General features: G+C 53.4%; 1 protein-coding gene across 1 annotated transcript in view; it reads right to left on the bottom strand.

The window, feature by feature from the left end:
* Positions 1 to 11,925, bottom strand: part of GALM (galactose mutarotase (aldose 1-epimerase)) — an 18,300-nt gene extending 6,375 nt beyond the window's left edge. Inside the window, exons 1-7 of the mRNA XM_009333720.1 lie at positions 11,730 to 11,925; positions 11,100 to 11,254; positions 8,008 to 8,214; positions 6,500 to 6,581; positions 2,962 to 3,103; positions 2,693 to 2,867; positions 2,114 to 2,225 (exon numbers count right to left, since the gene is read on the bottom strand). Coding sequence (XP_009331995.1) covers positions 2,148 to 2,225; positions 2,693 to 2,867; positions 2,962 to 3,103; positions 6,500 to 6,581; positions 8,008 to 8,214; positions 11,100 to 11,254; positions 11,730 to 11,925 — 1,035 coding nt within the window. The 3' untranslated portion in view covers positions 2,114 to 2,147. The remainder of the gene's footprint in view (positions 1 to 2,113; positions 2,226 to 2,692; positions 2,868 to 2,961; positions 3,104 to 6,499; positions 6,582 to 8,007; positions 8,215 to 11,099; positions 11,255 to 11,729) is intronic.
* Positions 11,926 to 12,131: the final 206 nt, after the last annotated feature.

The following is a 12,131-nucleotide window of genomic DNA, read 5'->3' as shown; positions in this document are numbered from 1 at the left end:
GGGTGGGCGGGGGTCAGGTTGGACGGGTCTCGAAGCAACCTGATCTAGTTGAAGATGTCCCTGCCCATGGCAGGGGAGTCAGACTAGATGACCTTTAGAGGTCTCTTCCAACCCAAACTATTCTATGATTTATGAAAACTGTCAGGGATACCCTCCCATTGAGTCATGAGGTTCAGAAAGGACCTCCTTGCTTCCTAAACTCCTTCTCAGAGAGGAGTCTAGGTGCAGCTGGATCCAGATCTAGTCCCAGACTTGGTCAACGGTTTATGTCTGAAGGATTATACATGCGCAATTAATCCTTTATATCACTTAGTTAAGATTTCAAAGTTTAGCGTGCTATTAGTCACTTAACCGAGGATCTGTTGCGGCAAGGAATCTCTCAACCTCGAGGAGTAACCTTGAGAGGCGTCCCTACTCACGGGGAGGTCCCGCCATGCAGTCTGCTGCCGTGCAGGGGACTTCAACGGGCCCTGGGCTGTCCACTATTTATAGAGTAAGATGATTGACTTACAGTCATAATTGCGTATCAGCAAGACGTTTGGGTCACTGCTCCAGGTAGCCCTTGGCTACCGTGTTGCTATCCGTCCCTGAAGTCCAGCCTAAGCTGGACGCAGCCATCTCAACCCCCACTGAGGGTCATTGCTTATGTGGGGAGGCGGGGAGTGCACTGCCACATGTGTGCGCACCCTGCACAGCCTGGCTGGGGGTGGGGGGCAAGGGGATGTGTACCCGAGGTCCCTACTGCGGTGGGCAAACCCCACCCTCATAGGGGTGATGGTGCTTCCGCCCCTGGTTTGCAACCTAGCATTTCCTGAGCTTGGATCAGCGGGGCTTTATTCTCCGAATGATACCAGCCCTTACACAGTATGAACTGCAGCCACGTAACCTGTGACCACTATGCGCATCCGTGCACTCAGGGCATCGCAGGAGAATAGCGGGGTGCTCGTTTTGGGGGTCAGGGTGGCAGAACTGACCGTGACAGTCTGCCACGTTTGTGTGCCCAATGGCCAGGCACTTCCACTGGGGGCAAAATCATTCCTGCAGCTCTGCAGCCGAGCAAACGTGCTGGAGTGCTGCGGGCCCTGGCCACAATCTGCCGGCGGGAGCCAGGGCTTGTGCAGCCCCTTCGGCAGCAGCACGGCAGGAGAAGGTGGGAGTCAGGCTGCGGTGCCTTGCACGGGGTGCCTGGCCCAAGGGCTGGCTGCCCCTGTGTCACTGGGGAGAGGGGTACCAGCTCCCTAGTATGATGGCCCTGCCATCCCCCTGGCTTTTGCCAATTTTTTATGAAACCTCAGAAACGTGGAGGTTTTCATCAGACAGGCCCGTTACAGCGTGTTGGGGATGATACGTATTTCACGTGGAAACACACCATTAAGATGATGGTTTTCCTCCTGCAGTTGTATATTCAGGACTATAGATGGATGCAACCACTTCACTTCAGCAGTCAAGGCATAGCACAGAAGACGCTCTCGTGCAGCTGTCGCTGCTGGCTTCAAATTAGGAGTTAAGCCAGAGGAGCCAGGGCGGCCAGCTGGGATAATCCCAGCACACCGTTCTCCGCAAAGCTATTCTGCGTGACCACTGCATACTCGTGCCATCGCAATGCTGCTATCTTGGTGGCTCCAGCCGCGAGGGCTGCCCTGTTGCCCGGCACGGGAAGGGCAGGGCACCCTTTGATGAGCTGTGGGGCAGGTCAGTGCCAGGGAGAGAACAGCAGCCAGCACAGCCCAGAGCACTTTGCTGGGAATAGCTGATGTTGTAATGAACAACCACAACTTTATCAGCCTTCCCACGTGCTCCACATGAATATTACCAGGTATTCTCCTGCTGTAGTTTGAGCTGCAACATGCCATCTCCCTAAACAAGGTGTTTTCAGTGCATTGTTACTGCGAAACAAAACCTAATGCCCAGGGTGAGGCTGGACAGAGGGTGAGAGCTTTGCACAGACCAGATAGCAGCAGAGGTGGTGACAGGAGTTAAAGCCAGCAGAAACCATGGGTGAAAACCACAGAGGAGGAAAAAAGTTCCCAAATGGGATGCATCACCCAAGGTAGTTTGAAAGCGCCGTTCAGCACCTGGCGGGATTTCTGGCTAACCTGCTAGAGGCACTTACCCCTCTCGGTGGTAGGAGTCAGCATCCCCTCTCCTTAAGCGGCGTTGAACACAAGCCATGTGGTGTGGTTGTATTCCTCTCCTGGCCGGAGTAGGGCACTGGGGAAGTGGGGCTGGGGAGAGGCAGCAGCACGTCACTGATTGTGAGCGCACACCGTGGGACTAGAAAGGGTCTTGAGGGCACGGCCGCATCCCCTCGGCCTTCCTGGGGCAGCGTCCCACGGCTCCCCCCTGGGCATTTCCAGCGGCCTGTTACTTGCTGGCTGGCTGAGTGCTCCCCCAGTTGAATTCAGGCCCCGTGGGGAGGACGTGGCAAGGCCCCGGTGGGGTCTTCTGCTCTAGACCCCATGCCCTTGGGAAGCTGCGCTGCGTGGGGCCGGTCCCCGCTGCGCTGGTTGACCCCTGCCTAATGCCGCAGGATGCTGTGACCTGTGCCTGCCTCAGTTCTGGTGTCCACAAAGCATCCCCTCGCCAAATGGACTCCGTTCATATATTTAACGCCCCAGAGACATGGGGGATGGTGGTACGGTCCCCTGCCACAGGACCCAAGCAGCTCCCAGGGGTGTGGGGGATGGCTCACCTTGTTGACAGCGTCGGGCCAGTTCTGGGTTTCCAGGCAGAAAGCCGAGTGCTTGGGGTATGCAACAGCGCCTTTGCCCCTCAGGGAGCCATCCAGGTCGTTCCCAGTGTAAAACTGGATGCCAGGTTGGGTGGTGTGAACTTCCATGGCCCTGCCAGTGGGTGGGTGGCGAGCCCTGGGGAGATGCCGGTGGAGGATGTCAAGGGGCTGGCCAAATGGGCGCCCCGCGACTCCAGGGGTGGGGGACCCCTGCCGAGGTCCCAGCCTACCTGGCCACAAGGCGTCGAGCCTGCGCCTGCTGCAGGCAGAAGTTGTGGTCGAAGCCATCCAGGTGAAACTTCTGCAAGTGCTTCCCCAGCTCCACGGGCTGCCGGAGATCGAAGCTGGTGCCCTGCACGGTGGCCACCTCCCCTGGGCAAGGAGAACAGCGGTGTCAGCCGCTCACTCACGTGCCAGCAAATACCTGTGGCGCTGGCCCCTGTGCAGGGTTGAGATCCCTTGCTTTGGGGAGCTGAGGGTTTTAAGCCATTTGTGATCCTTGTCTCATTGCGGTGCCCAAGCTTGCCTTGTGGCCACTGTGACTTGGGCTGAGACATCACCACCTTGACCCCCAGCAGAGCCGGCAGCCCCCAGGGTCACTGCTGTGCTTAGCTGGGACAAAGCAAAGCCAAGGAGCCAGAAAACAAGAGGGGGGGGCTTGTATATGTAACTATACAAGCTAATTAATATAAACCCAAAACTTATTAGCTATTAGTATTTATATACGCATAAGATTTATATACATATACTATCACTCTCTGAATAAATGAATCCTCCCAGATCTCTGAACAAACATCTGTGAGATGGCCACGAAGGTGGCCCACCTGCCAGGATGGTGAATATGGGCTGTATACTGGGACCAGTCCCCCTCCTGCCTCAGGGCATTGTTTCAGGAAGAAAAGGTTTAAGACAATAAAACCAGCATTTTCTCTCAAGTCTTTTTTTAAGGCCTGATGTGGGGATGCAGCATCCTGTGATAAAGCTCTTGCAGTGAGAACAACCCTAAGACATACTAAACGCGGTGCAAAACACAGCGATCCCAACCCAAAGGCAAGGGGTTTTGCATGGGGGAGGTGAGAAAGGAAGGGCAGGCGAGGTTTTTTTTTTCCCTAAAGTCACATTTTTCTACCCCTCTCTAAAGGGAGAGGTTTCCAAGGGTCAGCAGGCAGCTGCCAATGTTGGGAATGGTGGCAGGCAGGCATCCCAGCCCCGCTGCTGGCACCATGTGCTTGTGCTCTGCTTGCTGCAGTCACACGCCCAGCTCGGCTGCAGCTCTGCACTGGTTTTGCTCTGCAAACCTTGAGAAATACCAGTCTCCATCTGACAAACAGCACATTTCTGTGGCTTCTGATCCTATCTAAAAGGAGCGCATTTACTGAATTCAGCTGTGGGGCGGAAAAACACCTTGAAAAAAAAAGAAACATTTTGATTTACGCACTTAGGTAAAATACAGCAGCCATTGCATACAAGGGCTCTGTCTCTAATAGTTGCACAAATCTCATCTTCACCCCAGGGCTAAGACTATAGACAGTTTTATCAGCTTCAAAGGCTACATTTACCCAAAACACCAAGAGGGAACTGCAAAAAGCAGGGGCAGCTAGCCTGCCGCAATTAAAAAGTGAAACAGCTCCATGGTGAAAGCAGTGGGGAGAAGCAGGGCAGTAGGCTTGGTACGGCCTTAAGCTCTTTCCCAGCTTGAGCCCAGGCATGACACACCAAGCCTAGTAAAAGCCACCTGGACTGGGAGACCCACTCCTCCAGGTGCAAGCCGATGCATGTACACACAGTGGTTTTGGTTCACGAACACAGACGTAACCCTGGTTTTAGCAAACACCTGAGCTAAAAAGCTTTCTTGCTTTCTTTTTTTTTTTGCTTTTTAAAGCCTCTCTTCCTCTCCCTCCTGAAGTCAGAAGGTGCACTCAGCAAAGCAGGCCCGCAACAGCATCAGGGAAACAAGCCCTGCCATTTCCAGCAGAGCCTACACTTACCAGAAACATCCCCGCGGGCTCACGCAGCCCTCAAGCACACAACCCTCCCCACACCCAGTTTCTCTTCCGTTGATGCTGGCTGCACCCAAGAGCACAGCCTTCCCGGCATTCATGCCCCAGACCGGCCGCCTGGTGCTCCTGTCACTACTCTGTCCTCCAAAGACCTCCGGCATGGCATGGCATCCTCGCCTGCCATGGCTCAGCATCTGCACTCTGATGGCCTCCATTCCTCTAAGCCATTCAGGCTGGATGAAAAGCCATCATTTAGGAGCAAATCTAGAAGTCCACTTTTTTGATTATTTTAATCTATTTTACATTTTTCAAAAATTAAGCCAAATGCAGCTTTTTTTCTTAAATAATGCTTTTCATTCTTAAAAACAATAAAACTTGGTATCAGATTCATTTTGCAATTAGATCAACTCTTAACTGCAACTCAGCACAGTCACTTACGCTAAGTGAGAAGTGGGTGGGAGGGTTGGAGTCAAGCCACCCAAAGCAAGGTGCCCCCTTGTTAGCAGTGGGACCATTGCCGAGTGCATGTGTTTGGTGCTGCCTTTCCTGCGGGTACGGGGAATGTGTTCCCTGTCCCAGCTTGTTCAGATTATTTAATTTAGCAGCTCAATCATTTATGGGGAGGAACAGAGCGGAAGTGGTGGGGGGAAAAAAAAAAGAAAACTAGAAAGCCCTGTTTTCTCCTTTTTACCCCCTGAATCAAGACCGGGTGCAAGAGGCTGCCAGCTCGCTTCTCCACACTGAGGCTGGAGACAGCAGCAATACCACCTTTGTTTAATTAACCTGCTTAGCATGCAAAACATGCTGTTTTCCGTAACTGGCTTTCCTCTTTTAGCCATGCAGGACATTAAAGACAGGAAAGAAAAGTGTTGCTTTTGTGTCTTCAGCCTCCCAGCCAGTAGCACCAGGTCTCCCATCTGGATGATGGAACTGATGGCTCAGCTCTTGCAGGGAAGGACGATGCTGGGCTCCCAAGCACCAGAGATCCCAGCAGGTCTAGAGCTCAGCACTGGGCCTGGGAGCTGCCCCCCAGATCAGGGAGTCTGACCATGTCCTGGTGTGCCATCATATTTATCAACAGCAGCCCTGTGCCTGGAGCATGCTGTTTGCATCTCCCACATTTTACTGGGCTTAAGAAACAAATTCTCCTGCTTTCTGTGGACTTTGAGCATGGGCTGATCTTATGGAAATAAGATCTGTGGAAGTAAAACCTTGACATCACGTGGAAAATCCCAGTAGAGAAGTATGATAAAGCTGAACGCTGCTGGAGGAAGCAAAGCAGGGAAACCCCAGGCCAATCCCAGCTCTCAAAGTGCTGAGTGACCCTCTCTGGTGGCCCCACTGGCTCTGGGAACAATGGATTGGCCTGCAGGGAAATGCTGGCCAAACAGGTCTGGAGGGACATGCTTTGGTGCTGTGTCATAGGTAGCTTGTCTCCTGATGGGCCCCTTGGACCCACGTTGCAGCCTCACATCCCACTTGCCTCTGGCCCCATTTCCTGCTGCTCCTGCCTACACCCCCTGGATGGACCCTGGTCCACCCCCTCTCCAGGTCTGGGGCTGGTGATGGACCCCGTTACCAGCACCTGGCTCTGCCCACTCTGCTCAGGTGCTGTGGGACTGTGCCCATGGGTGAGGGTTCTGCTGTGCCTGGGGTCCCCTGGGTCCTGGTGTGTTCCCCCTTGCCGAGCAGTGCTGCTCCCCGATACCCACAAACACTCATCTGTAAAGCCGTCTTCACCATGTGCTGCAGGTGTTGCACTACCCACCAGTAGGGATCTTGGTCTCGTCCATAGGCAGGTAGGAATCTGCTTCAATAGAAATTTCGTGGTTGTAGATATCCTGTGAGCCCTGCAGGAGGATGGGAAATACTGGGATGACCCTTCCACCATTTGGGCAGCCCTAAGCACACCTGGGAACTGACTGCTCATGGTGGTGCTACAGCTGATCTGGTAGTGCCTGGGGGGCCTCCTGGCCATCATCCCACCTTGACCCTGGGCACAGGACAAAGGTACCAGCACAGGCAAAAACCTGCATGGGACCTAGGAGCTGTAAATCCTGCAGGGCTGAGATTATCAGTCTGAACTTGTACCTCACCAAGCACTGCCACCCTGCAGATCAACCAGCCAAAACATGCTGGTTGCTGAGCACACAGTGGCGGGCAAAAGGGGAAGGAAGTAAGCGTGGGGAAGTGCAACCCATCCTCCTGGCTCATCTCCTGCAGCGCGGGGGGGTTGCGCTCCTCTTCCGCTCCTGCAGCCTCGGGGATGCTGGCAGAGAACCTGCTGGGCTGGAAGGGGAGCAGGATCAAAGCTGAGCCTGCATGTCACTGTCTAATCTGAGCAGCAATTTAATACCCAAAGGTTTCCCGTTCCTCTCGAAACATGCCTGAGTTGCATGCTGTAGGTGTTGATATTACTGTACTGCTGGGAGGACAAACGGAGGGTAAACTAACAACTCCACAGCCATTATTAGGGCAGTAGCCTGAGCAGACCTCCTGCACAGAGGGGCTGGGATGTCTCTCACTAACACTTTTAAGGGTCTTTGTCTCACCTCCAAGTGTGACTGCACTGTCCCATCCTATCGCTCTGCCCAGCAACATTTTATTTCCCAGATCCTTTTCCTCCAAGCCCAGTTATAAACAGGGTGAGACTAAAACACAGCTGCAATACAGTGCCCATCTAGTTGGCAGGATCCTGGACTGGTGTGTGGGAGCCCTCTGCACTCTGCTACTGCCGCACTCTGCAACCATGGCCGCCTCACATCCCCTTTCCAAGATGTTTCTCCTCCCCATTTTGACCTGGGTATTTCAGTGCTGCACTGACTCTGACTGGCACCACAGGCCCCGATCTCAGCTGCACCATCCACACAAGGGTTCAGTACGTTGTCTCAGAAGCACCAACAGAAGACAGCTAAGAAATGACAGTCCATCACTAGGGCATGACAGTTCTGCACCTCCTCTGTAATCTTCCTGAGGGACCAGGAGAGAACTCTCCAGTTACACACAAAAGGAGAGCTAATATTCATGATGGGATGTCTCTGTTCACGACGCACTGGGATAACGCGTCTTCAGTTGAAGCCTATGTGATTCAGTCCTGTCCCAGTTCGTAGGCTGCATGCAGCCCATGATGCATAGAGACAACTCCCATTGCTGTGCCCCCAGACCAGCATGTTGGTCCCAGTGATCCCATGGGAAGCCCATGGATCATTCCATGGGTGCCCAGGCTTTCTTCCCCTGCACAGTGTCCCTCCACAGGGTTCATCTCCCCATGCTTACCTGCCCTGCGAGGTTGAAGTACGCATGGTTTGTCAGGTTGATGGGTGTCGTCTTGCTGGTCTGGGCTCGATAGTTGATGGCCAGCTCCCCACCGCTGAGCGTGTAGGTCACCCAGACTTTCAGGTCACCGGGGTAGCCTTCCTCACCGTCGGGGCTGAGCCGGAAGAAACAGACGCCATTTGGGAGGACCTGGGGGCTCCAGAGAACCTGCAAGGAGCGTGCCGTTGGTGGGACAGTCATGGGAAACACGGTGCCTTTCCCTCCTGCCCCAGGCTGGGCTGAACCCAGGGACAAAAGGTACTCAAGGAATGATGCACTGAAACAAAGTTTTTTTCAATTATCTTTCCTGCTCTTGCTCCTAGAAGAAAACAAAAAAAAAGCCCAAGTAATCTTTTTCTCCCTATGAAGGACTAAAAAACAATACCCCCTTGTTGAAAAAGAAAAAGGGAAGTGGGAGAAAACACAAGTACCAGCCTGTTCTTGGTCAGCCAGGGCCAGCAGCAGGGAACAAGTTTTCCAACAAGCAGCAAAACAAACGAGGCAGTTTGCTCTGATGGGGTCTGTCCCAGTCTCTGTTACTCCATGTCTAAGAGGGTCCATGCATTTGATTTTTGCCCTGCAGCTGGACTTATTCCCCCTCCCATGGATCTCCTCGTGTGCAACATCGCCTCAACAAGCTGCTGCCCTTCCCTCAGCTAACTCGGGGCTGGTTTCTAGGACAACATAAATACACACTGGGAGCTCCTGCTTAGGGGCTGGGGTTGAGTTAAATAGTACCACATGTATTGCCAGATACATCCACACGTCAGTGCTGATCCAGAGAACAGGGACCTCTCCGTTTCTTGCCCCTGCCAGAGACCAGGGCTCTGCTTGGAGCCAAAACTGCTGGTGAGCGAAGCAAACCAGCAAACTGTAAATTTAGCTGCCCAGACAGCCTGTTTGACCCTGGCTGTGGACCTGATGCTAAGCAGATGTCTCAGCCCCTTGCAGGAAGGATGTGTGACAAGAGGTGAGGCAGCCAGTCTCTGGAGCTTTGCATCTACCTAAGGAATAGTTACTGTCTAATCAAAGAGGACAGATCTAGGTGCAGGGGCCAGATAATGCTTTTGAGATGACCCCTTTCATGTCCTGTGCAGAGATCACAAACTCGGGGCACTTGTCAAAAGCCAACATTTTCACCAAACACAGGAACTGAGGGTGCCAAATGTGATAACCAGGCTGCAGAGCAGGTCCTCCTGCACCAAATGCAGTTCGACTGAAGCTCCCACTGCTGTGGGACACTGTGGTTTTATATATGAGTTTCTATTTAAGTTCTTCAAAGAAAAAGCTATTAAAGGCCAGTAAGCATACAGATATCACTATTTTTTAAAGCTGAGGGTTATTTTCGAAAGTCCCCCAGTCCTCCAGCAGCATGGTCAGATATTGCTGCCATGTAAGCATGGCTGCAAGCTTCCTTGTCATCAGACCACGCACTGACTGCAGCACCGAGGTCTGCAAGATCAGGAAAAACCGACAAGATGGCCAAGATAGTGATAGCCAAGAGCCAGCATGTCTTGTTTTTGTTAGGTCTGACCACAGGTCTCTGCACAGTGACCGTTACCTGGCTGGAGGGGGTCTTGAGCAGGTGCCCGAGCGTGCCCCATGGGCTGGAGGACACAAAGCCCTGGCTGGGGGTGTCGCTGCCTTGTCCCCACCAAGTTGGCGTGCCTTCAGCAAGCAAGGGGAAGAGGCAGCAGACGAGACCACGTCCCCCGTCTGCAGAAGACAGCCTGGAAGCCCCAGGTGCAAAGGAGTGCATGTTTTCAGCTCCAGCTCACAGGGGGTAAGGGCGTATAAAGAAACTTTAAACCAAATTGTCCTCTTTGGGGGTACAACAGCCAAGTCACCCCAGTACTCCCTTTCTTCTAAGGCTGCTGAGGAATGTTTGATCCCGATCTGATGCCAGTTCACACTGCGCTGCCCAGAAGTGAGCTGTTTTCCAGACGCTCTGACTTTTGCCCCATCAGCCTGGATGTCCTTTCACGAAACAAAACATTAACTCGGGAAAGCAGCTGCACCAGCACATTCACATGTGTTCCTCTGGGGAAATGGTGGATCAGCTACTTGCTGGTTACAAATGCATTTTGATCCGACAAAGCCCAAGGCTTCAGGAAAGCAGAGACTTCTGAGCCTGCTATGCAATCAGCAGGGTTATCAGCAAGGCTTTCAAGAGAGGAGATGCTCTGCTGCTCTTACCACTTGTAGTGCATGGATGGTATCTGGACTTCAGCAGCAGCTCTTGGGAGAAGATAGGAAGGGTTGAGTGCCCTGGGGCCAGGGAAAGGTTATTTTATCTCGGGAAGTCACAGGGAAGGGCTGGGGGGGGGACACAGCGATGCTGGGGCATTTTGCAGGTGTGATCTAGTCACCCGCTGCTGTGAGTCAGAGCACGAGCCCAGGGCATGTCGTCACTGGGATGAAAGCGGCACTGAAGGGGTTAATGCAATAACCACACTGAACCCGCAGCACCACCCTGCTCTCCCCGTTCTTGGGAGTGCTGTCAAAAGCAAGCAGCAATGATATTCAGTTTCTGCAAACCTTCTGACTCTGGGAGGAGATCTGGGTGGGTAACAGCCTTGAAACCACATGCGCAAATGAGCCTGCATGGATCACTGTTCCCCAGGAAACTTTCTTTGGGCACTGGGACAACTACAGCACCCACTCTGGGGTGGTGAGGCTGGGTCCTCACCACTGTGTCCTAACCCAGGCTCTGTGGGAGCAGCACCTCGCTCCAGGACAACCCTGTCAGAACTGGGCTCACGAGGCCTCAGGGCTGCAGTAATGCAGAGGAAGCACAGCAACCCTCTGCATGGCATCCCAGGATGACATAAGTGAGCCCTGCTAAGCCACCCGGGCAAAGACAAGCTGACCCAGCACCTCACAGGGTCTCACTGCCCCCCGTTCCTGCACTCACAGCACTTTCTGGGAGCTGATTCAATGCAATAACCACCAGAAAATGCTACAGGGTCAGGAGTCAAGACATCACATCCTCCTGCCACAACCCCACAGGCTGTGTGCCAGAGGACAGCGGGACCCGCCAGCCTGATTTTCACCTTGTCAAATCCCCTGGCTCCTCCATGCAGGCTGTTGGGCCCATTGTTGAGGAACAGCTGATACTCCTTCCCGTCCACGGTGAACCTCCCCTTCGCAATCCTGTTGGCCACACGCCCCACAGTGGCGCCGAAGTAGGGGTGCTCCCTCATGTAACCTGGCCGGAAAAAAAGCGCAGTTAAATGGAAGGATTGGGACAGGATGGGTGGTCTCCAGGTGTGTTTACAGACTCAGAGGTGTCTGCTTCCCCCCAGTACTAAATAGGTGACTGCAGTCCTGATGTTTCACAGGACACACAGCTCACTAGTCATGCACATCTTCGATTAGAACAGCCTGATGGGATCTTGTATTCTTTGCAGATTTGCAGAAAAGGCCTCTGTCACTGCTGGTCAAAGAATGACACAGAGCCGCCCCGTTAGAGGGGCACACTACAACCTGGAGCCACCAGTGTCCCTGTTCCCCATCCACCACTGAGCCCAGGACAGGCAGCAGGAGTCGTATTTATTCAGCCCACGATTTGGAGGGGACCCTTAGAAGCAGATCATGCAATGTGGCAATAAACCAGAAAACGGTGGTTAAATTGCCTGATTTTTTTTAATTTTTTTTTTTTAAAGAAACAGAGTTAGACCCACCTTCCAAAGTGTCAAAGCCTAGGACAACATCTGAAAACTCCCCATCCCTGCCTTTTGTCTCCAGAGCGGCGATTATGCACCCTAAGGACAGGATCTCCACTTTCATGCTGTCTGACTTTAAGATGAACTTTTCCACCACTCCTCCTCCTTCCGCCCGGGGCATCTGCCCGAACACCTCTCTCTTCACTTCTGTCATTGCTTGCCAAAACCTGGCCCCCGGCACTGCCTGCAGGAGCTGCAGCCCTGCCGGGGAAGGAAGGACGCTCAGGAGGAAGCAATGGTGGCTGGGAGCAGAGCAAACACAGTTCTGGAGAGCAGTCATAAAAATCACATGATTGCCTTCCAGCGCTGGGAGGAGTTACGTCGTGCATCAGCTAATCCCCCCCACTCCCGCTCGGCGGA

The sequence above is a fragment of the Pygoscelis adeliae genome, unplaced genomic scaffold (genome assembly GCF_000699105.1).
Source record: "Pygoscelis adeliae isolate BGI_AS28 unplaced genomic scaffold, ASM69910v1 Scaffold621, whole genome shotgun sequence".
Lineage (NCBI taxonomy): Eukaryota > Metazoa > Chordata > Aves > Sphenisciformes > Spheniscidae > Pygoscelis > Pygoscelis adeliae.
This window is presented reverse-complemented; position numbering and strand designations above follow the sequence as displayed.